This window comes from Artemia franciscana, chromosome 18 (genome assembly GCF_032884065.1).
Source record: "Artemia franciscana chromosome 18, ASM3288406v1, whole genome shotgun sequence".
Classification (NCBI taxonomy): domain Eukaryota; kingdom Metazoa; phylum Arthropoda; class Branchiopoda; order Anostraca; family Artemiidae; genus Artemia; species Artemia franciscana.
The window spans coordinates 12,405,360-12,427,267 of NC_088880.1; the positions used below are offsets into that span (position 1 = coordinate 12,405,360).

General features: G+C 35.2%; 1 protein-coding gene across 1 annotated transcript in view; it reads left to right on the forward strand.

The window, feature by feature from the left end:
• The first annotated feature begins 1,129 nt into the window (after nt 1-1,129).
• The window catches only part of LOC136038629 (synembryn-A-like), a 148,265-nt gene continuing 127,486 nt past the window's right edge, over nt 1,130-21,908 (forward strand). The window contains exon 1 of the mRNA XM_065721865.1: nt 1,130-1,237. Within this exon, the coding sequence (XP_065577937.1) occupies nt 1,175-1,237 (63 nt within the window). The 5' untranslated portion in view covers nt 1,130-1,174. The remainder of the gene's footprint in view (nt 1,238-21,908) is intronic.

The following is a 21,908-nucleotide window of genomic DNA, read 5'->3' on the forward strand; positions in this document are numbered from 1 at the left end:
CTTCTACTGTTGCTATTACTGCTTATGTTACCGTCACCACTACTACTAGTCCAACTACTACAGATACTACAATTGGTACTAAACTGCTTCTGCTACTACTACTCTGGCTAGATTGTTATTACTATAACAAAGGCTAAGGGTACAAAGGTGAAAATTTCAGTGAATATTGAGGGAAAAGCTGTACTAAATCAATACACACTATGTACATACATATGCTGAAATTCTTGTTCCAAAGATTTAAAAGAACACAAATTATAACTTAAAACTATAAGATATTGTGGACAATTAAAATGATCAAATAATCCTACAGTTTGGTAAAAAACCAGCGGCGAAACGTGTTTCGAGGAGACAAAAAGCATCAGATGTGATGTCAAAATATATTTATATAGTTAAGCCTTACATTTATCAAACTACATTAGAGCTTTACGAAAATTTAGGTATTTATAAATTTGCACCCAAAACCCACACTTATACTGTAATACACGATATGTGGTTCTTTTACAATTTTTCTCCAAACTCTTATCTCAGTAAAAGGGGGTAATTTCAAAACTTCGTATTTTTTTTTCGCATCTTATTATTGTATAGCGATTTCTGGCTTGATTAATCAGTTCACTACAAAATGGTAAACTGCTTAAACGATATAAGCTTAAAAAGTCTTTCCGAAGGTTTTGTTCTAAAAATGAAACACCTTTGACAAGGTTTATCGATAACTTCGTAAATTTGTATTTAAAAAGTTGCAAATCCAGGCTGCTTTTGCTGCTTTAAATTTTCTATCCCATTTTCGTTGAAAATTGATAGTCTAAACGTATTGCTACCACAGTGAGCAATCATAGACCGTAGAACATGAACATCAAAATATAATCAGATTTTGCTTGTAGTTACGTCCCTCACAAGTAGCCCTGCTCGGTCATATCAGAAGTCAGTTGAGGAGAAATAGCTATTGAGAAATAAAAATTAGTTCTTGCTTAAATGATAAGACAAAGAAAAATTATTTTGCTCAAATAAGATGTGCTTCTTAAAATATGTTCCGTGTATTGCCCGTGAACACAGCAGATTTTCTTAGGAGTGGTACTTTTTATGTCGGGAAAGCATATTTAACGGATCCTAAATAGCGCCGTTAATTCACAGACAACTCTAATCTGTCAAAAGAGCGAAAACTTCAAAAATCTCAAATATGGAGCAACTTTTAAGTTTTCAAGAAGAGTTTCCCCAAAGACTTGCTGCATTCGTTAGCAAGGTATTTCACCTTGATTGATAAAATTATAGATAGTCTACTATTTTTTGAATATCAATTGGTTCTTCATATAGTGTTCTTACCAATTTCTTAGCCATTACACCTACTCTGACATCTAGGTAAAATTCTGGATGATTGGCTTTTTTTTTTATCTCAGAATATTTCAATTAAGGGATAATTAACATACAAAAAATGGATCCAAAGCTAAATTATGTCCTGGGCAAGGCTCTAAAGTACAGTTCCACCCCCATTAAAAGGCACTAGCCTCTTGTGAATATTGATAAACTTTAGGGGTAAAATTCTACTTTAGTGACTTTTGGGTGTCTTGGAAAGGGGCTAGGTTAGGAAAATGGTTAAAATTATAGTTAATTGACTTCTGGCTATCTTGGAAAAGGTTTAGGTATAGAACATGAAACTTACAGGGATGGGTCTACAGGCTAACATATGTCTCAGAAAGGAATTTAAAGTACCTACTTCCACTCCTTCTCTCTCTAGAGGGCCTTGGAATTTGCCTACATGACAGGTCTATACCTATTGAAATTTTGACAAAACATCATTGTGTTGCAAGAGCAACACTTTGGTTTTGTCCCATTTTCTTTTTTTCCCTATGCTGCCAATGTTGGCTTACTCCTGGAAACTGGTAAGGGTCTAACCTGTGCAGTTTTTATGGAAAGTGTGGACCTCAGGCTGGATTGATGAATATGGCATTACATTTTGGAAAGCTCTGCAGAACTCTTGCCTGGGGCTAAAAAGGATGGTTTTTGCCTGTCCACAAGCCAGAGCCTATGGTGTGTAAAGTGAAGTGGAGTTATGTAGCCTATGTCAGAGAGGAGTATCTGAAGTTGTACAGCCAAGCTTTTGTTTCATCAAACCATGTTTCTGCTTTCAAGTGGAAAGCTCTGTTCTAGTAGGCAAGCAGGCAGGCACCACTTTCAAATTGAAGTTGGACTAAAATCTATATGTATTAAATATATGTGGCAGTTACCTAGCCCCACAGCCAATATATCTTCTTTGAGTGATAAATAGAAAAATTTACAGAAGCAAAAAAGCAGCAATTTATCATGGGTCTGAAAGTGCTGCCGTGATTTTTGCTGGGTTTATCATTTGTTTTTTTGGACTTCGGATTGAGGTAGAGAAAAGTTATCAGATGTACCTCCTAAACTTTAAAAGTTCTGTCATTGCTAAATAAATTGGAGCTTATGCTTTGCTCCTTTCTAAGTGGTGACATTATAAAGTTGGCCTATGGCAAAAAAATTTTCAACTTTTGAACTAAGACAGATAGAATTTTTTTTTTTATAGAAATCAATAGCTCTTGATGAGCTGATCAAAGTATATTTCATCCATTTTTTGATGGAAAAATTCCTTCATGAGATATACTAGTTTGAAAGTTTCAAGGGGTTGACAACTTCAGTAGTAGGGTACACCCTGAAACCAAAAATAAGCCAATACCAATTGTGAGACATGCAGGGGACTTGTAAGGAAAGGTCAGCTGTTAGCTCATAATCATCTTTAACAGTGAGGGGTTTGCAAATTTTGCTATTTGGTGTACCTATTATTTGTTTTCAGTGTATTTGATGATAAAACCAAGTTGGTTCCAGTGGTAAGACATGTAGGGGACCCGTAAGTAATAATCGTCTGTTAGGCTACAAACTAGTGAAGAGGGGTTTGTAATTTTTGCTAGTTGGTGTAGCCTACCCATACTCAGTATAACATAGAATTAACTGTTTACACAATGGGTACAAACAATAACAAAACAACAAGGGAGTTTTGTAATAATTAATAGAGTGTCATCTATGGTATTTTGATCCTGAAAAGTTACAGATAGCTTTATAATTCCAACTAGATTATGTAAGATATTGCTCCAAGTCTTGATCCATCATGATGTCTATGATTGAAAAGGATAAAGTTCAACTGGCTGCAAAGTCAATTTAGTCCCTTTGATATTCTTTTGTTATTGTTGTTTTTTCAATGCTGACAAATAGCCTTTGATCATGTGATTACTGATTGCGTTCTTCTTTGAACATAACATTTTAAAAGCTTCAATAAGCTGACAACTTCACCATTTAACCAACAGCAAAGAAACAAAACCAAAGTGTTGCTCTTGCAACACTTTATTTGGTGAAGCTGGACAAAGGTTGCTGCAACACTTCATGTTGCTCAGGCAACATAGGTCTAGTTTTACCTTAATTTTCGGTTACTAGGTGCTTTTTCTCTGCCTTTAGTTCTGAAAATGCAATTCCTGTTATTTGAGTAGAATTTTGAGCCATATCAATGGTTTTTTTTTTTTCAAAATTTAGGAAATGTATTTGTATTTCTTTAAAACCTTATAAAATGTGATTGAGCAAACTTATGAAGCTGAGATCAATTTTGTTATACTTCAATTAAGCAGAAGATCTATTTTGCAAGGTTTCACTTTTATAACACACACATTTTAAAGGTCATCAAAGGCCAGGGCCCTCTAGAGGGAGAAGGAGTGGAGGTAGGTGCTTCAAAATACCTTCCTGGGACATACTTTAGCCTGTAGACCCATCCCTGAAAGTTTCATCTTTCTAACCTTAACTCTTTTCAAGATAGCAAGAAGTCAATTAACTAGAATTTTACTGGGAAAGAAACTTTCCGGGATGTGTCTAAAGGCTAAAGTATGTCATGGAAAGGTACTTTGAAGCACCTAGCTTTACTTCCTCTCCCTCTAGAGGGTACTGACCTTTGATGACCTTTAAAATATGTGTGTTATAAAAGTGAAACCTTGCAAAATAGATCTTCTACTTGAGTGAAGTACAACAAAATTGTTTTCAGCTTCACAACTTTGCTCAATCCCAATATATAAGGTTTTAAAGATATACAAACATATTTCCTAAATTTTGAAAAAAAAACATTGATGTGGCTCAAAATTCTACTCAAATGACAGGAATTGAATTTTCAGAACTAAAGGCAGAGAAAAAGCAGCTAGTAACTGAAAATTAAGGTAAAATGTTGTTTTGTCAAAATTTCAATAGGTAGGCCTATAGACCTGTCATGCAGGCGAATTTCAGGGCATATTTCAGGCAAAAGAGCATAGATTTAGGAAATAAGGAATCTGGTGGTACTAGCCTACTTTCAGTCTCAAAATTTGTCCTTCTGGGGAGCCCCCAATCTAAAACTGTACAAGGTTATACTTTTGTCATGGTTGTAACCATTAACCTATTTCTACAAAGAGCATTGACTAGGGAATTGATTAGTATTATTTTTTTGATGATACCAATGAATAAGAGTTGCTTTTCAAAAGGTAGCACTTCAGTGTGCACAAAGTTTCAAAGAGGCCAGTTGCAGAATTTCAAAAGCTGCCAACATTTTAGCAGCACAACTTGTGTTTTTACACCATTGATTTGAGCAAAAATTATTTTATACATAAAATCAGCAGAAAAGTAACAAATGTAGCTTAATACCTTGTAGCTAGAAATATCAACAGTTTTTGAGTCACAATTAACAATTTAATATAATTCAGTGGCAAGTCATTTACTAGTCATAAATTCCATACTCTATTATTTTATATGTGCCATTTCATCAAAAGTACTGTATCATATTTACTCTAATATTGCTAGTAGACCACAGTATTCAAAGTCTAAATGGCAGTCTGGCAGTCATATGCATTATGAAGTTCTGATATTTGTATTGCCCTAGTCTAATATCCAAAATAAACAATGAATTGCTGCTACATGTATTGTGGTCGTTTTAGGCTACTAATCTTCCATGTTTTAGCTTTCCCATTGCCTGCTTTAACTGTATGTAGAACCTGATAGCTACCAGATCTTTAAAAAGTCTATCAGCTGACAAATAAATAGTTTTGTAAAATTTTGACTATTTTTACAAGATTTGGACAACTCAATGAGCTTTTAGTTTGAAAAAGTTTATAAAAAAGAAGCATCAGAAGAGATACATCTTTTCTTGTAGAAAAGGAGAGATACATACATCTTGTGAGAAGAGATATTTCAGAAGAGATGCACTGAAACAAAGTAAAACAAAGAATACCAAAACAAAGAAAAATCTCTTTTTGTATTGTAGTTGCTCTTTTTTAGAGTTTAGAATCTGAAAATAATATAAAACTTTACAAGAAAACAATTTGGAAATAATAACAAAATTTTTACTTTGGCTATTTTTAATTATTTATTTATTTATTTATTAATACTAAATACAGTAAGCTTTCAATCTTGTTGCACTAAACATAATGAAAAGAATTTATGACAATGCTGACAACATAATACACATTTACAAATCTGTGAAAATAACAACTACAACAAACACTGGCAAATAATACTATAAATGATTTACTGGGAAAATGTGTTTCTGCTAGTTTTGTTTTGAATCTGTTAGAAATATTTCAAGTGGAAGGTCATTCCATGGCTTCCACACTCTGCTGTAAAAATGAATGTTGACCTATTCTCCTTTTTGAAAGTGAGGGGTACAATTTATGTGGGTGATAATGGGTCCTGTTAGTGTCATTAAATGTTAAGAACCGTGATGTACTTATATTATCAATGCCTTTGATTATATGGAATGTGTTAATAATGTCTGCCCTATCCCTTCAGAATTGAAAACTGGACAATCCTAGCCTGTGCACTCTATTTTCATATGGCATATATTTCAAATAAGGTACAAGTTCAGTTGCTCTTTGCTGTATTTTTTCAACCCTTGCTCTGTCTTTTTTACTCAATGGATATATTCAAGTATAGGTCAAACCGTTGATTTATAAATGACAATTAATGAACAGAGATTAAACTTACAGAAATTGCGTCTGAAACATAATAACTGATAGTTTGCCTTACAAGTTACTTCAGAGACATGCCTGGATGACCCTGCATTTATTTTTGTTGACAAACATAGAGTTAAAATTACACCAATTGTGCACTGCATCCAAGTCTTTTGGAAGCAATGAAGCTTCATCTGAATTTGTCAAGGATCAGTAAAGCTTTACATCATCTGCGAACATTTTAACTGTGGAATGGTGGACAGCAAGAGGCAAGTCATTGATGAAAAGGCAGAAAAGTACCAGACCAAGGCAACTACCTTGTGGAATGCAACTTGAAACCTTCTCAGCAGAGGACAAAGCATCATATACAATCACTTGCTGCATCCTGCCTGTTAGATAATCACCAATCCAATTCTACGTTCTGGCACCAAGGTGATATACTTCACACTTTCAAAGTAAAAGTGGAATGGAAATTTTATCAAACGCCTTAGAAAAATCTATATAAATGCAATCAAACATGAGACCTTCATCTGCCATACTATGGAAGTCAGTAATTGCCTCCAAAATCTGTGTATTACATGAACTTTTTTTATGGAAACCGCGTTGAGATGGATGCCAAAGAAGATTTGGTTCAAAATAATTTTGTATTCTCTTGACAATTAGTTTTTCCATAATTCTGGAAAAATTGAAGTGTTTTATATTGATCTATAGTTTTTAAATTGTGTTTTTGTACCGCTTTTGTACAGGGGTTTAACTATTGCTTTTTCCATGCCAAAGGGCAAGTACCAGACGCCAGACACAGATTATACAAATACGTTCTTGGTTCAGTGAGTACTATTGCAATTTCTCGGATCATATGGTTTAAAAAATACTTAAGGATCTGTTTTTGAGGAGTAGAATCATCAGCTGAAGATTTTAACAACAGTTTAAGAATGGTGTGATCACTTTTTCTTAATGGAGGTAGGATTTCAATATTTCTAACATCGTCAGGAGATTTGTTATTACCAAGTCAAGGACAGAAGGAGTCGAATCATTCCTGGAATTGTGTAGGCTCCTGAATGTGTTGGCATAGGTACGTTTCCTGCAATTTTTGAAGGAAATGATGCTCAAATGATTGATCAGAAAGCGAGGTTATTTGATTTTTCCAATCAATGGAAGGTAGGTTAGAATCACCCACCACTAATACCCTTGCGCTAACTGTTCAAACATTGTGAAGATACTGTAATAAATTTGCATTATTATTTGGAGATAACTCATTAACACTAGGATTTCTATACACTGCAACAATTCTAATACTATTTTTAGACCTAGGAAAATTTTACATCAACCACTAAAGCAACAGATGAACATAAACAAAAATTTCCTGTTTATAGTTAGTATTCACTAATAAAGTATAACCTTCAACCTGTTGAAAATATGCTTCTGGATGTGCACAATTCTTAGGCAAAGATTCAGTAACAACAACAACATGAGGCTTATGCACTGACATGAATGACTGTAATTCTTCAATTTTATTTGATAAAGTATCTGTATTGGTGTAGAGCACAAGTAAATTATTGTTCCATAACTGCTTCCCTAGGGATTTGCATGCTGTTTTAACCTCGAAAAGAGTTTATCTTTACAAGTTCTAGACCACCCTTTCCTTCTCTAGTTTTCCAACCTGATTCTCCTGCTGTCACTTTTTGGTTTAATTCCTATTTTAGAGGAACTGAGTTGTGTTCTGGGATTGCTTCTGTCTTAATCAACTTTTCCCCAAATTTGAACATAATATAGCTTAAATTTGTCTCATTATGAGCAACAAAGGGAAAGGACTGCAATTTTTATGGTAAGAAGATTATATTTTGGAAAAGTTTTGAATGGCAAACCTAATTCTACCACTTTTTTTTCTAATTCTAATGTTTTTATCTCAGAATTAGCCTTCACAGAGGGTTAATAATTTCTCAAGCATTAGAAGTAGTGGAGGTAGGCCTAGGCATTGAAAAAAAAAAATTAAATGCCATAATTTGAGCAAAATGTTTTTTCTGTAAAATTTCATTTACTTAGTTAACAACTTTTCTAGACTGTAAAAAGATTTCAGACTGCTGTTGAACCACTCAGTCAAGCATGTACTCCCACCAAAAATATTTCAGGGGGATGGGCGCCAGAAAAGCAATGGTGAGGGGAGGGGAAGGAGGGAAATATGTTTATAGATAAAAGGTTATATGATAAATAAAATTCTCAAGGAAAAAAAGAACAGCTCTTAATTTTACATGTCAAATTAAGCAAAATTTTCAAATGGTGAAGATTCTAGGCAAACAGATCAATTCCTTTAATTGCCAATTATGTATTATACAACCAAAACTCAAGAAGTAAAGTTAAAATAATTCCAATGAAAAATTCCAAAACATGATGAAAATACAATATTTTAAAAACAGATTTGGGCTTATAATTCAGGCAGAAGCAAGCCATCAGCAGCAATGACACAGCCCAGGTACATGAACTGCTGAACCTTGTCAACAGTAGTTGTTTGGTCCAGGGTCACAAGAGGGTTGGCAATGCTAGAGGATGGATGAATGACCATAATCCTGGTTTTGTCCCAGTGGACCTTTAGTCCTACTTTTGCAGCTTCTTCTTGTAGGATTTGAAGTGCTTCCACTAGTTGGTCCATGGATTCCACCATGAGCTCCAGGTTATTGGCAAAGTCAGCATCCAAGAGGATGCAATTGCCAAATTTAAGTCCAAATCCAAGTCTTGAGGTCATCTTTGCCAATTCCCTATACAAATTTGGAAGAATGTGATATTGATTGCAAATGCTAATTGAATTGGGAATTGCAATCTTTTAAATTGAAAAGGCAGATCCGTTGGAATCATGGGAATGCAAGGAATAAGAACAGCCTCGCCCTCAGAAGCCCCTGTCAAGATTGTTGCCTTTATTATGTTTTTAATTTTTTTTTATTGTAAGTTAAGTGCCATTGCAAAGCTTTGGTGGGTTAATATTTCGCAACAGTATTATTGGTACGCTTTTTTTTGTAGCACGTGTGGTGGAAACCCTGGGAGATCCAGGGAAATTAAAAATTCTGATGGATAGTTGACCACTTCATTTGATTCCAGAACTGTGTCAACTGACTTGTAAATGACTGCCTGGTTTCGAATCTTGGTCAGAATAATATTGTTGATTTCATGGACGTCTTTGTTCTTGGCTGCCAGAATCGCTCGTTCACTTAGCCATTTATGATTTTTATAATTGGTTAGAATATTCAGAAATACCTTTTCAACCAAATCTTTTTTTGACGTCACTAATTTACAGAATTCAGGAGGCAGTTGTATACGTCCTGAAATTGAGTCAACCGGGAACATTCTTTGTCCGATTATCAGCAATTGATTTGAAAATGTTTCACCAGAGTGATCATTTCACAATCGGACACACATATTTAGAGTTAATTTTAATGTATATACGTGTGCCCATAAATAAAAGTTTTTCAGGCAAGCATTTATTTCATCTGCAGATGTCGATTTAGGAATAATTGATAATGTTTGCCTGAAATTTCCCACAAGCAATATTAATGTGCTGCCAAAGGGTTTAGAATTTCCTCGCAAATCTTGCAATGATCGCTTGAGAGCCTCAAACGATTTTCTGTGCGCCATTGTGCACTCGTCCCAAACAATAAGTTTGAATTGCTTCAATACTTTACCCATCCCAGACGATTTGGAAATGTTGCACGTGGGAGTTTCTGTAGATTGCATATTCATAGGCAATTTCAAAGCGGAATGAACAGTTCTCCCACCAGGCAGCAACGTTGCGGCTATTCCGGACGACGCACGGGCCAACTCTATGTTATTTTTGGATCGAATTGATGCCAGAAACAATCTATTTAGAAACGTTTTACCACTACCTCCTGGCGTATCCAAGAAGAAGATTTCTCCAACTTGGTTATCAACACAATGCATTATCTGATCATAAATGTCTTTTTGTTCGGACATTAACTTAGAAATATTTGTCTGTACATACGACAACAGATCAATCGTGTTGTAACTTTGTTCACGATCCAATTCTACACATGTAGAAATAGTAGCAGTACGGTTAGTTGAAGGCGTTCCCAAATGCTTGAAAAGTTTGTTTGCAATAGATAAGCACAAATCTTCAATCATAACAAAAGTGCAGTTATGAATTTCTGTTCTAATGTCCAAGGTCATATCTGACCTCTCTAGCCGTACTCAGTGGAGTATATCCTAAGCCATTTGCGATTTGTATTCCTCCCATAACTCTGTAGGAGATGAAGGAGAGCAAGTTGTCAATATGATTCCAAACAATGCACTAAGTTGACTTGGAGTTGACATTTCGCATGCGTCATTGATGCAATTATCCCAGTGTTGGTCGTTCTCCAATAAATTCAGAGCTTGGCATGCACTACAATAAGTGTCATGTATAGTCCTGTTTACAGTTCTCTAATGCTTAAAGAACGTCGGGCCGGGTAAATTAACAAAAGCAGGCGGAGAAACAAGCATTCATCTTGATTGGGGTGAATGGTGTAGATTCTTCCTATCGTGGTTTCTTTGAAGATGTTAAATTGGCCTTCGACTGACTCACTCCGTTTTTGACGTTCAAATTATTTTTGATTTTCGACTGACTTACCCTGTTTTGACGTTCAAATACTTTATTTTTAGCATTCCACGTGTAATACGTAGACACTTCAGAATACAGCATTTTTTTGAAAAAAAATCATTTTGACATAACGCGAAGAAAGTAGTTAACGTTGTATCTGGTAGATTCAGGGCTCTTTGTTGCACGTTGGATTCAGAAAAATAAACACGTTGACCATTCTGTAAATATACCGCTAAGTGAACAATAGCTGGATTTCGTTCATGTATAGGAAAAGAAAGAATTCGCCACACAACTTTATTAATGCTTATGTATCTCCCAGCCTGATCGATATATAGGTTGATAGATACATGTTTATTTACAACAAGATTAAACCATATAAACAAACAGCGCGAATGCCTAATGACATACTTTAGCGCGTGGTATATCCCCCCCCCCCCAAAAAAAAAGCGCAAACAAAAGAAATAACCGTCATTACTTTAGCTTAAACTAATTTGCTTCTTACGGAAATCAAAATTCAACGCTCACAACAGAAAATATTATGTGAGACTAGCAACATGATTTCTTAATAACTTCAGAAATTTGTTTCTATGATTACAATTTCTCACAGCTATTGGGATTAAATTCCAAACTTTTGGATCAATATGACGCAAACTAAATCCCGCTCGCACCATTGGCCAAATATTTCTCAAAAGAGAAATAAGAACTGTGAGATGTTGGGGAATTGTGAATTTGTTGGGAATAATCTTTGGAAATTTAGGAAAAGTTGTCCAAAAACATAATTGTGGCAAATATTAGAAATAGCTATAAAATGATGTTGATGAACAGAGAAGAACCCAGAAGATCCATAAAGATGGCTAACTGAGGATCTATTATTAGCGTTAAAAAGTAATCTGATGGCTTTATTTTGTAAAGTTTGAAGAGGTTTAGACGTTGAAGGAAAAGCTGATGCCCAAACAGAAACACAATAAAGAAAATATGGATTAACAAAAGAAAAATATATTGTATTTAAAATATCCCTTGGGAAGAATGGCGTAAACGAGAAAGAATGCTGATATTTCGCGGGATTTTTAGAGACACTGTTTTCACGTGTTCATGGAAAGACAGATTTTCACCCAAAATAATTCGAAGATGTTTAATTTGATCAACACGTTTTAGTACCCTATCATTTAGATAAAGATAAAACTGTTCTGTTTTCTGAGACCTAGATCGAGAAAACAGCATATATTAACATTTCTTTTCATTTAACGAAAGTAAATTTCTGGCGTGCCAATCGCCTGCAGATAAAAGTGTGTTATTAAGATTATAAAAAAGTATGGATATATCAGCATAGGATGCAAAAGCAACAACACACTCTGCAAATATTACAATTTTACAAAGTGGTAATACCTCGGGCAAATCATTTATAAATAGAAGGAATAAGGTCGGTCAAAGGACAAACCCCTGAGGGACCCCACAACTTGTCAAAAAACTTTCCGAACGGATACCATTAATTCTATCATGACATTCAAGTTTTCTATCCGTGATATAAGTTTTAAAAAAATTCAAAAGCTGTAGAAGCAAAACCATACTTTTGGAGTTTCATTAATAACAGACGATGGTCGACTGTGTCAAAGGTCGTGGCGACATCAAGAAATACCGCCAACGCATACTGATCACTGTCAATTGCATCATTTATCTCTAGCAAAAGTTGATGAATCACCAACTCCGTTGATTTTCCTTTAATGAAACCAAACTGAGAAGGATGAAACCTGTTTTTACCAATTAAATAATTATGGAGCGGATGGTTCGCTATTTTTCGAAAAGTTTAGTAAACACTGATAAAAGTGATATACCTCTATAATTTGAAGGATCACTAGTAATTCCGCCTTTATGTAGTGCAATAACATTAGCTTTCTTCAACAAATCAGGAAAAACTCCCTGTACAAATGACAAATTATATATGTATGCAAGTAATGGGGCAACATCAGTAGCTACCTGCTTTACTGTTCGAGTAGAAAAACCAAATTCATCAGACGAAGAACTATTTTTAAGCTTCATGATAAGTTTTTTCACATGTTGGGGCGTCATTTCAGAAAAATCAAAAGGGTTTTTAGTTTGAGGATCGTTATCAAAAGAAATGGTAAGGTCATTTAACAATGGAGAAAAAAAAATACGATGTAAGCTTTTTTCCTACTGAACTAGAATAGTCTCCCAATATATTCAAGATTTCTTTACGGTCAGCTACCTTCCTTCCATTAACTTCTAGGCAATCAACACTAGATTTATATTTATGGCTAGGTCGAATACTTTTATTAATCAACTGCCAATTTTTTTTTCATTTCTGACATATACGGAATAAACTTATCTTTATAATATGTTCTCTTTACATATCTAACAATCGAATTTAACTTATTCCTACATGTTTTATATTCTTCAAAAGAGGTATAACTTGGAATTTTTAAATACCTCTTAAATTTATATTCTTATTCTTAATTGAAATTAAAATTCCTTTGGTAATCCAAAGATAATTTTTTTTTAATATTTCCCATGTATAGACTTAGTTATAGTCAGTGCTGCAACAAGTACTCCAAATTTTTACTTAAGTATCAAGTATAAAGTACTCATTGTTTTTTTTTTTACTTAAGTATCAAGTAATAAGTACTCTCCCTAATCTTACTTAAGTATCAAGTATCAAGAACATGCCAAAATTATACTTAAGTAGTACTTCAAGTACTACTTCAAGTACTTACTTTATGTATTTTGACATAGCTTATATATATATATATATATATATATATATATATATATATATATATCTATCTATATATATAAAATTAAGTTGTCTGTCTGTCTGTGGATGGATCAGGTGACGTCACCTGAAAAAACTGGATCAGGTGACGTCAAAACTGAAAAAACTAAAAAAAGGCAAAAACTACAAAAAAAACTAAAAACTAATAAAAAAAATAAAAAAGCTAAAAAACTAAAAAAACTAAAAAAAGGCAAAAACTACAAAAAAAACTAAAAACTAATAAAAAAGCTAAAAAACTAAAAAAACTAAAAAAAGGCAAAAACTACAAAAAAAACTAAAAACTAATAAAAAAATAAAAAAGCTAAAAAACTAAAAAAAACTAAAAAAACTAAAAAAAGGTAAAAAACTAAAAAAACTAAAAACTAAAAAAAAACCTAAAAAAAGGAAAAAACTGAAAAATAAGCTAAAATAAAGGTAAAAACCAATAAAAAACTAAAAAAAAAACTGAAAAAACTAAAAAAAGGCAAAAACTACAAAAAAAACCTAAAAACTAATAAAAAAAGTAAAAAAGCTAAAAAACTAAAAAGACTAAAAAAACTAAAAAAAGGTAAAAAACTAAAAAAACTAAAAAATAAAAAAAAACTAAAAAAAAGGAAAAAACTGAAAAATAAGCTAAAATAAAGGTAAAAACCAATAAAAAACTAAAAAGAAAAAAAGGAAAAAACTAAAAAAAATTTTCATCTAAAAAACTAAAAAAAACTAAAAAAGGTAAAAACTAAAAGAACTAAAAAAGAAAAAAATAAATGACGACACTCAAAGAGAAAGCGACCAGGACAAAAGGAATGTTCGATTAGCAATCAACAAAGCACCGGGACACAGGGAGTATAAATGACGACCAGGACATAAGTAAAAAAAAAAATTAACAAAACTAAAAAGAAGGTAAAAACTACAAAAAAACTAAAAAGAAAAAAAAACTAAAAACTTATAAAAAAACTAAAAAATCTAAAAATCTAAATAAACTAAAAAAGAAAAAAAAAGGAAAAAAATAAAGGAGAAAAACAAAACTAAAAAACGAATGTATATACAGACCGGTACACCGGGATACAAATGACGACCGGGACACAGGGAATATAAATGACGACCGGGACACAGGGACACAACTACAACGGGGACACCGGGGGAAACAGGGGGATATAAATGACGACCGGGACAAAAAAACTAAAAAGAAAAAAAAACTAAAAACTAATAAAAAAACTAAAAAATCCAAAAATCTAAATAAGCTAAAAAAGAAAAAAAAGGAAAAAAATAAAGGAGAAAAACAAAACTAAAAAACGAATGTATATACAGACCGGGACACCGGGATACAAATGACGACCGGGACACAGGGAATATAAATGACGACCGGGACACAGGGACACAACTACAACGGGGACACCGGGGGAAACAGGGGGATATAAATGACGACCGGGACACCGGGACAGGGAATGGTCGATTAGCAATCACCATCAACAAAGCTCAAGGGCAATCATTAGAATCATGAGGTATAGATCTGAATACAGATTGTTTTCCCATGGACCATTATATGTTGCATGTTCAAGAGTCGGTAAACCTGACAATCTATTTATATGCAAAGACAATGGGACAGCAAAGAATGTTGTATATTCGCAAGTTTTACGTAGTTAAAACCATATATATATATATATATATATATATATATATATATATATATATATATATATATATATATATCTATCTATATTCACAGGTGGGACATAGGGACACAACTACAATGGCGCGTAGCTATTATGGCGCGTAACGACTTACGCGCGCGGGGGGGCTTGGGGGGGGGCGCGAAGCGCCACCCCAACAGCTAGTATATATATATAAATAAGTTGTCTGTCTGTCTGTGGATCAGGTGACGTCATGTTTCTGTGTTGACTGACGTCATGAAATTAGTTGTCTTCATTTTTGCTTTGACGGTGACGTCATTAACGGTATTTAAGACATTTGTTCACGGAAAAATGTTTAATTGTAAAATGACTGAAGAACCTACAATGGCAACAGCCGAGGAAGCTGCTCAAAGAATTTATGCCAAAAAACTTGCTGCTGATAGAGAAAGTAAGAAAAGAAAGCGTTCCGAGGAATCACAAGAACAGCAAGAAAACAGGCTTGCAGCTGATAGAGAAAGTAAGAAAAGAAAGCGTGCCGGGGAATCACAAGAACAACAAGAAAACAGGCTTGCGACTAAAGAACGCAAAACCGCGCAGTTAGATGAAAATCCACCTGGACAGCGAGAGTCAAAACATATCAAAACTGAAAATGATAGCGATGATGATTGGGTTTGGGATTTTGACTTGGATAAGGTCATCAATGCCTACCAGATTTAAGTTAAAAAAAAAAAGGTTCGTCGATATGTACTTCATAGTGACGCTGAAAAATAAAGAAGAAAAAGAAAACTGAAAAAAGAAAAAAGGTAAAAAACTAAAAAAAAATACAAAGAAAAAACACTCAAAGAGAAATTACAGACCGGGACACAAATGACGACCGAGACAGAGGGAATATAAGTGACGACCGGGAACCTCAAAGAGAAATTACAGACTGGGACACCCGGACACAAATCACGACCGGTACACAGGGAATATAAATGACGACAGGGACACAGGGACACAACTACAACGGGGACGCCGGGGGCACAGGCGGGATATATAAATGACGACCGGGACACATGGATTGTTCGAATAGAAATTACAGACCGGGACACCGGGACACAAATGACGACCGGGACACAGGGAATATAAATGACGACCGGGACACAGGGACACATCATTAGAATAATGAGGTATAGATCTGAATACGGATTGTTTTTCCCATGGACAATTATATGTTGCATGTTCAAGAGTCAGTAAACCTGACAATCTATTTATATGCACAGACAATGGGACAGCGAAGAATGTTGTATATTCGCATGTTTTACGTAGTTAAAAACATATATTTATATCTATCTCTATTCACAGGTGGGACACAGGGACACAACTACAATGGCGCGTAACTAATATGGCGCGTAACGACTTACGCGCGCGGGGGGGCTTGGGGGGGCGCGAAGCGCCCCTCAAACTAGGTGTTGGGGTGGCGCGAAGCGCCACCCGAACAGCTAGTATATATATATATATATGTTTGAAATCAAGCCCATGCTACCTTTTTGTTAAAGCCATTCTGAAGGCTTCTTAGCCCTTTTCCTTGCCTATAACATGTCCCCCCCCCGCCATTCCTCTCCTGAAAATCTTAATCAAATCAAGAACCAGACTTTCAATTTTGTCGTTTTTAACCATTTTCTTCGTTTGGCAACACACCCAACATAGTCCAAAAATAATCTGAACCGATTTTCAACACAACGGCTTGAAAGGCAAAAGACTGTCAAAACAATTAAGTGCAGTCAACAAAACTCCTGATTGGATCAGACAGATCACATGACATGATTACCAGAGTGCATGTAGAGTTAAACTTCTGGTGATTAGTGTTCAGTCAAATCTGGCGTGTTTGAAGAAATACAGTATTATTTTGAAACGTTTGGGAGTGGTTGAAAAAAATCGGGAAAATAGAAAAACAAACTTATGTTTGGCTTTAAAACAGATAAAAGGTAATAACGTAGTCCATTCTTCAATAAGCGAAAACCTTAGCAAAAAAAACACAAATTTAAAAGTAAGGAGTCAATTGAATCAATTGCAGACTATTTGAATTAGAGAAATCAAAGCTCAATAAAAAAGAGCAGCAAGAATTCACACTTTTGGCAGCTAGCTGAAGGTCACTGGCTGTCAGCGTGCTGAAAGAAAAGAACAATACGAAAATGAAGTCTTGATTCATACTACTTCAGCTTTGCTGCACATATCGAAAACGTGATTAAGAGTGCAAATGCTAGTCTACTGACTTTAACGGTATGCTTAGGTTCAGTGCGAACACAGAGAGTATCAAGTATGCATACATAAAGTACGTCCACCTTATTCTGGAATATACTTGACCTGTTTGGGCGCCCCCAGCACTTAGAATAGTGTATCTTTGTCAGGAGCTTAAATTGGTTAAGAAGTGAGTGGTATCGATCATCTTGGGCCGCCGTGACAAAAAGGTTCCCTACGAAAAGGTTCTGAAAGTGCTTGGACTGTCGTCACTCCAAAATCGGTATGAAACACTGATAATGAGTTTTGGAAAGTTCTTGCTTTCTAATTCTTAGCACCGTGACATTCTAGTTGATCAACCTCTACCATCAAGAACGAGAAAGGAAATAAGTTAGCTCCCGTTAAAGCAAGAACAAACTGACATGATAATTCTTTCGTCCCGGTTTTCGTCGATATGTGCAATAAGAGTCAATGTTTATAGTTTGATTTATATTTACAAGTGTAGCTTAATTTTGAATATGTTTTAAAGAAACGCAAATCATCGGTAGCTGTCAAGTTTTGCATTTGAGCGACATTTATCACCCTTCGGTGATAAATGTCACCGATAAATCACCCTTCGGTGATAAATGTCACTTCGGTGACATTTATCACCCTCGGCGCCTTTGCAAGGAAACTGCCTCAAGTTTTCAAGTTACATTTCAGACGCGCAATGAAAATGTATGGCATCTACATGCTACATGTCTGGTTTTCAATCAAGCAAGCCGCATGCTGCGTAGTCAATTCAGATGGTCAGTAAAACTCCCTATAAACGTATATTGGTAAATCACTGGCCTGCAGCAAGCCCACTGATTCAGACACATTCCATATGGTTGGTCAAACTGCAGAAGTTGCAACTTATCTATTTCTAGGAGTAGTTTTCACACCATGAAGTGGCAAAAACCTCGAAATTAAGTCGAAAATCTCCCGAGAAAAAAGGAATAAAAAGTAGTTTTTCTCTGGGGATGGAATATTCGGTTGAAGGTTGGCTTCAGTATGGCTCATTTTGGAAAAGGATTATTTCTAGGCTTTGGGCAAGCCATGGGTAAAATTAAAAATCATGAAATTATGAGACCCAGACTAAAAAACCTTACAGCTTCACTACAGCTTTTCAATTCTGAAAAAGGGATTTTTTTGCTTCTGATTTTCCAGATTATGGGTAAACTGTATGTAAGACAATAAGCCTTATTCTAGAAATTGGGAATCTACTGACTGAATCTTTTCTGACTAAGACAGTCTAATTTTATTGACACATCCCAGGTAATCCCCTGTTTTCTAGTAGTGCCAGGTCTTTATTGAAAGCCGGCATGCAGGTATTTCTTTAGTCCATGTATCTGTTTTTCAGAAACTAAACACAACCCCGTGATTAATACTTGAGCCAAGCGAATCAGGAGCTCTTCTTCACGTCTAACCCCACCTATTTGTATAAACGAACGTAAGAGGCCAATACCACAGTAGCCCCTCTGTCAACTGAGAAATCTTTAACACTGAAGAATTTTATTGCAGAAGGAATAAAAAGTTGGCACATAACATTCAATTTTTTAGGCTCCTATTAGCTTTGAGAAGAACCAGGCTTTCGAACCTGTGATCTGCCAAGGAGCTACGCCTTGGACAGAGAATCACTCCCCCCTTCGAAAAAAGACGCTCCACTGGCGCTGATGTAGGTGGTATGCAGTTGAACTTCCGAAAAACCAACTCCACCATAGGATAGTGTCTCAAAACTGACACATCTTGTCTAGAGTCACTTGGATAACGTAAGACTTCAACTCTTGTTGTTTTCATTTCATCCGACTGAATGGTTGCTTCCTTTTCTTCAGACATTTCAAAGAAATTCTGTGGAGATCTCAGTAACTCAAATCCAACTATGTCTTTGCTGGTACTCTGTTTATTTCCTAATACCTTTGCCTTGTTCACAAGCATTCTTACAACAGTCTTCTTGTCTTCATCTATAACAAATTTATCTTTAAAATAGGGATGAGAACTGGTGGCCAGGTGGTAGTCAGCATAAAGAGATGGAGGTCCACCGAGGAATGGAAACCTTTGCTTAAGTCCTTCTAACAGGGTCCCAACCAGTGCCTTTGTATACTTGACAGATAGCTGGAGCTTTTGCAGCTTTCTTTCTAGTAACCGAACGGTAGGAAAATTATCCCGAAGAAAGCTTTGTCTTCTACCTGGAGCATGTCAAGGGCTATTGCTATAGGTTCCAGTACAGAGACATATTCGATTAGAAAGTCTATCACATTTTGCTTAAATCTTGGTTTTCTTTAGTACGTCGCAAACTGTGGTCAGTTTTCCAGCTTGTTGGCATTCAGGAATTCTTTTCAGTGCATCATATTCAGAGTTCCATCTTGTATTATTAGGGTGAATCAACCTTTTCTCAAAAACATCCATGACAAGAACGTTATTCTTTGAGCTGTGGCTTAATGAATTCCACACTGACTGACACTTTGCTCTGACGTTTAACAGTGCTCTCCTGAAGTTAAGGTCTTTTTCTAAGGCGTGCTTTGCAGATTTGATCAACCATTCGTAAGTTAAAAATACTTCTATTTTTTTCCGAATTAATAGGCCGCCACTCCCCCCTCAGATGGTCAATACCGGAAAAAGACTATTTCTAATTTAATCTGGTCCGATCCCTGATACGCCTGCCAAATTTCATTGTCCTAGCTTACCTGGAAGTGCCTAAAGTAGTAAAACCGGGACTGACAGACAGACAGACTGACCAACTTTGCAATTGCTATATGTCACTTGGTTAATACCAAGTGCCATAAAAAAAAAGGCATCGAGTGGTATGTTCATTTTATTGGTAAGCCATTTACATGAACTGTCATATTTTTTTGAAAATTCGTCATTTTTAAGAGCTCAAAAAGTGCTTAAGTTTGAATTTATGGTAGAAGCAATTATTATATTCGTAAAGAGCATAAAAAAGGCATAGTTGACTTTATTGGTAAGTCAGTTAGCCTATATGAATTGCCATAAATTTACCGCAAGCCTATTTTACGTATTTTTAGTTTCATTGGAGGGGGATTTTAGAAGCGAAAAAATGGATCCGCTTCTGTAATAATGACAAAGAAACAACATGCGATCATGAGAATCTTGCTATATGCAGTAATATGCACTTTTGAGCACTTGGAAAGAAAGTTGACATTTACCAATGGGTGGCCCATTAATTGATGGAATAAGGCTAATCATGACAATAAAGAAAAAAGACACATGACATAAATACAAATAGGCAGAAAATAGGAGTCAGTTACCTTCAAATGCTTGTGGAAGTTGGTCGTTGCATGTAGGTGTCCCTTTACGGTTTTGTTGGGGCAAAACTTGCAGGATGCATTCACAGACCCGTCTTGGTCAATTTCCCCCTTCACAGTAAAGTACCTCCCTTGAAGTATAAATGGAAGCTGTTTGGCCATGCTGACTTTTCAGTTAGTTTGAGATTAAAGACGCTTATGACATAAAAGGTCCTGCTTCTTCTTTAAACATGCTGTCGGGAATTCGGTTTATTCACCACCATCTGTTCTCAGCAACTTGTTACGGTTTTTGATAATAGATGTGTCTATTACGCAGTGTTTTTTTTGTGCATTGCCAAAGCACACACATACAAGAGTATTTGAAAAGTATTTGAAAAACAAGTACATTAAAAGTATCTTAAGTAATAAGTATTTCGTAATCTTACTTAAATATCAAGTAATAAGTACACCCTAGAGTTTTTACTTTAGTACAAGTACAAGTAATGGAAAATTTTACTTAAGTAGTACTTCAAGTAAAAGTACTTCAAGTAAGTGACAGCATTGGTTATAGTAGCCTCCTCTCTGAGCCGTGTCATATCAGAAATAAATTTAGAAAATGCAACATTAACATCGTTCGAACCATAAATTAGACTCCAATCGTTACTATTGATTAGTTCGCGTAGTAGCTTAAAATCAATCCACTCAAATCGTTTATGTGAAGTACCATCTCAAGAACGAGTATTAACTCTCCCTAAATCCAGAAGAACACTCACCGGGAAATGGTCCAACATATCAGATAAAATTACAGAGGCTTTCAGGGCTTTAACTGAATTAACAGAAAAAAAATATTATCAATCAGTGGTGCTGTAGTATTTGTAACTCTAGTTGGGAGAGAAACGCTTGGAAGAAAACCAGCACACAGCATACTATTCAAAAATTCCTTATGAGTACTAAGATCTAAATTCAGCAAATCAAAATTGAAGTCCCCTGATATAATATCTGGTTTCCTTTACTCGCTGAGTTTTAAAAGAACTGACTCGAAAACCTCGAAAAAACTTTTTGAGTTACTCGATGAAGGTCTATTTACTGAACCAGATATAAACGAACCACCACTCGTGGGGTTAATTTCCACAAATGGCAATTCACATAAACCCTCTTCCCAAATTGATATATTCTCTTTTACACTAAAAGACCAATCCTGGCAAATACAGATCACCTGTCCACCTCGTGCATTCAATTTCCTACTGTGAGATACACTTTTCATCATAGGAACCTCGAACATAGACATAGGTGAAGAACTAGACAAAAACGGTTCACATATGGCCACAATATCTTTTGTACTAGATGATAGCAAATACTTGAGTTCATTATACGCACTTTGTAAACCTTGAGCATTAACATGAAACACTGTGACCGGGAATTTACATCTGTCGGGCTTACACTCTAATGTACCTTCTGAAGAAAAATCACAGTCGGGTAAATTTT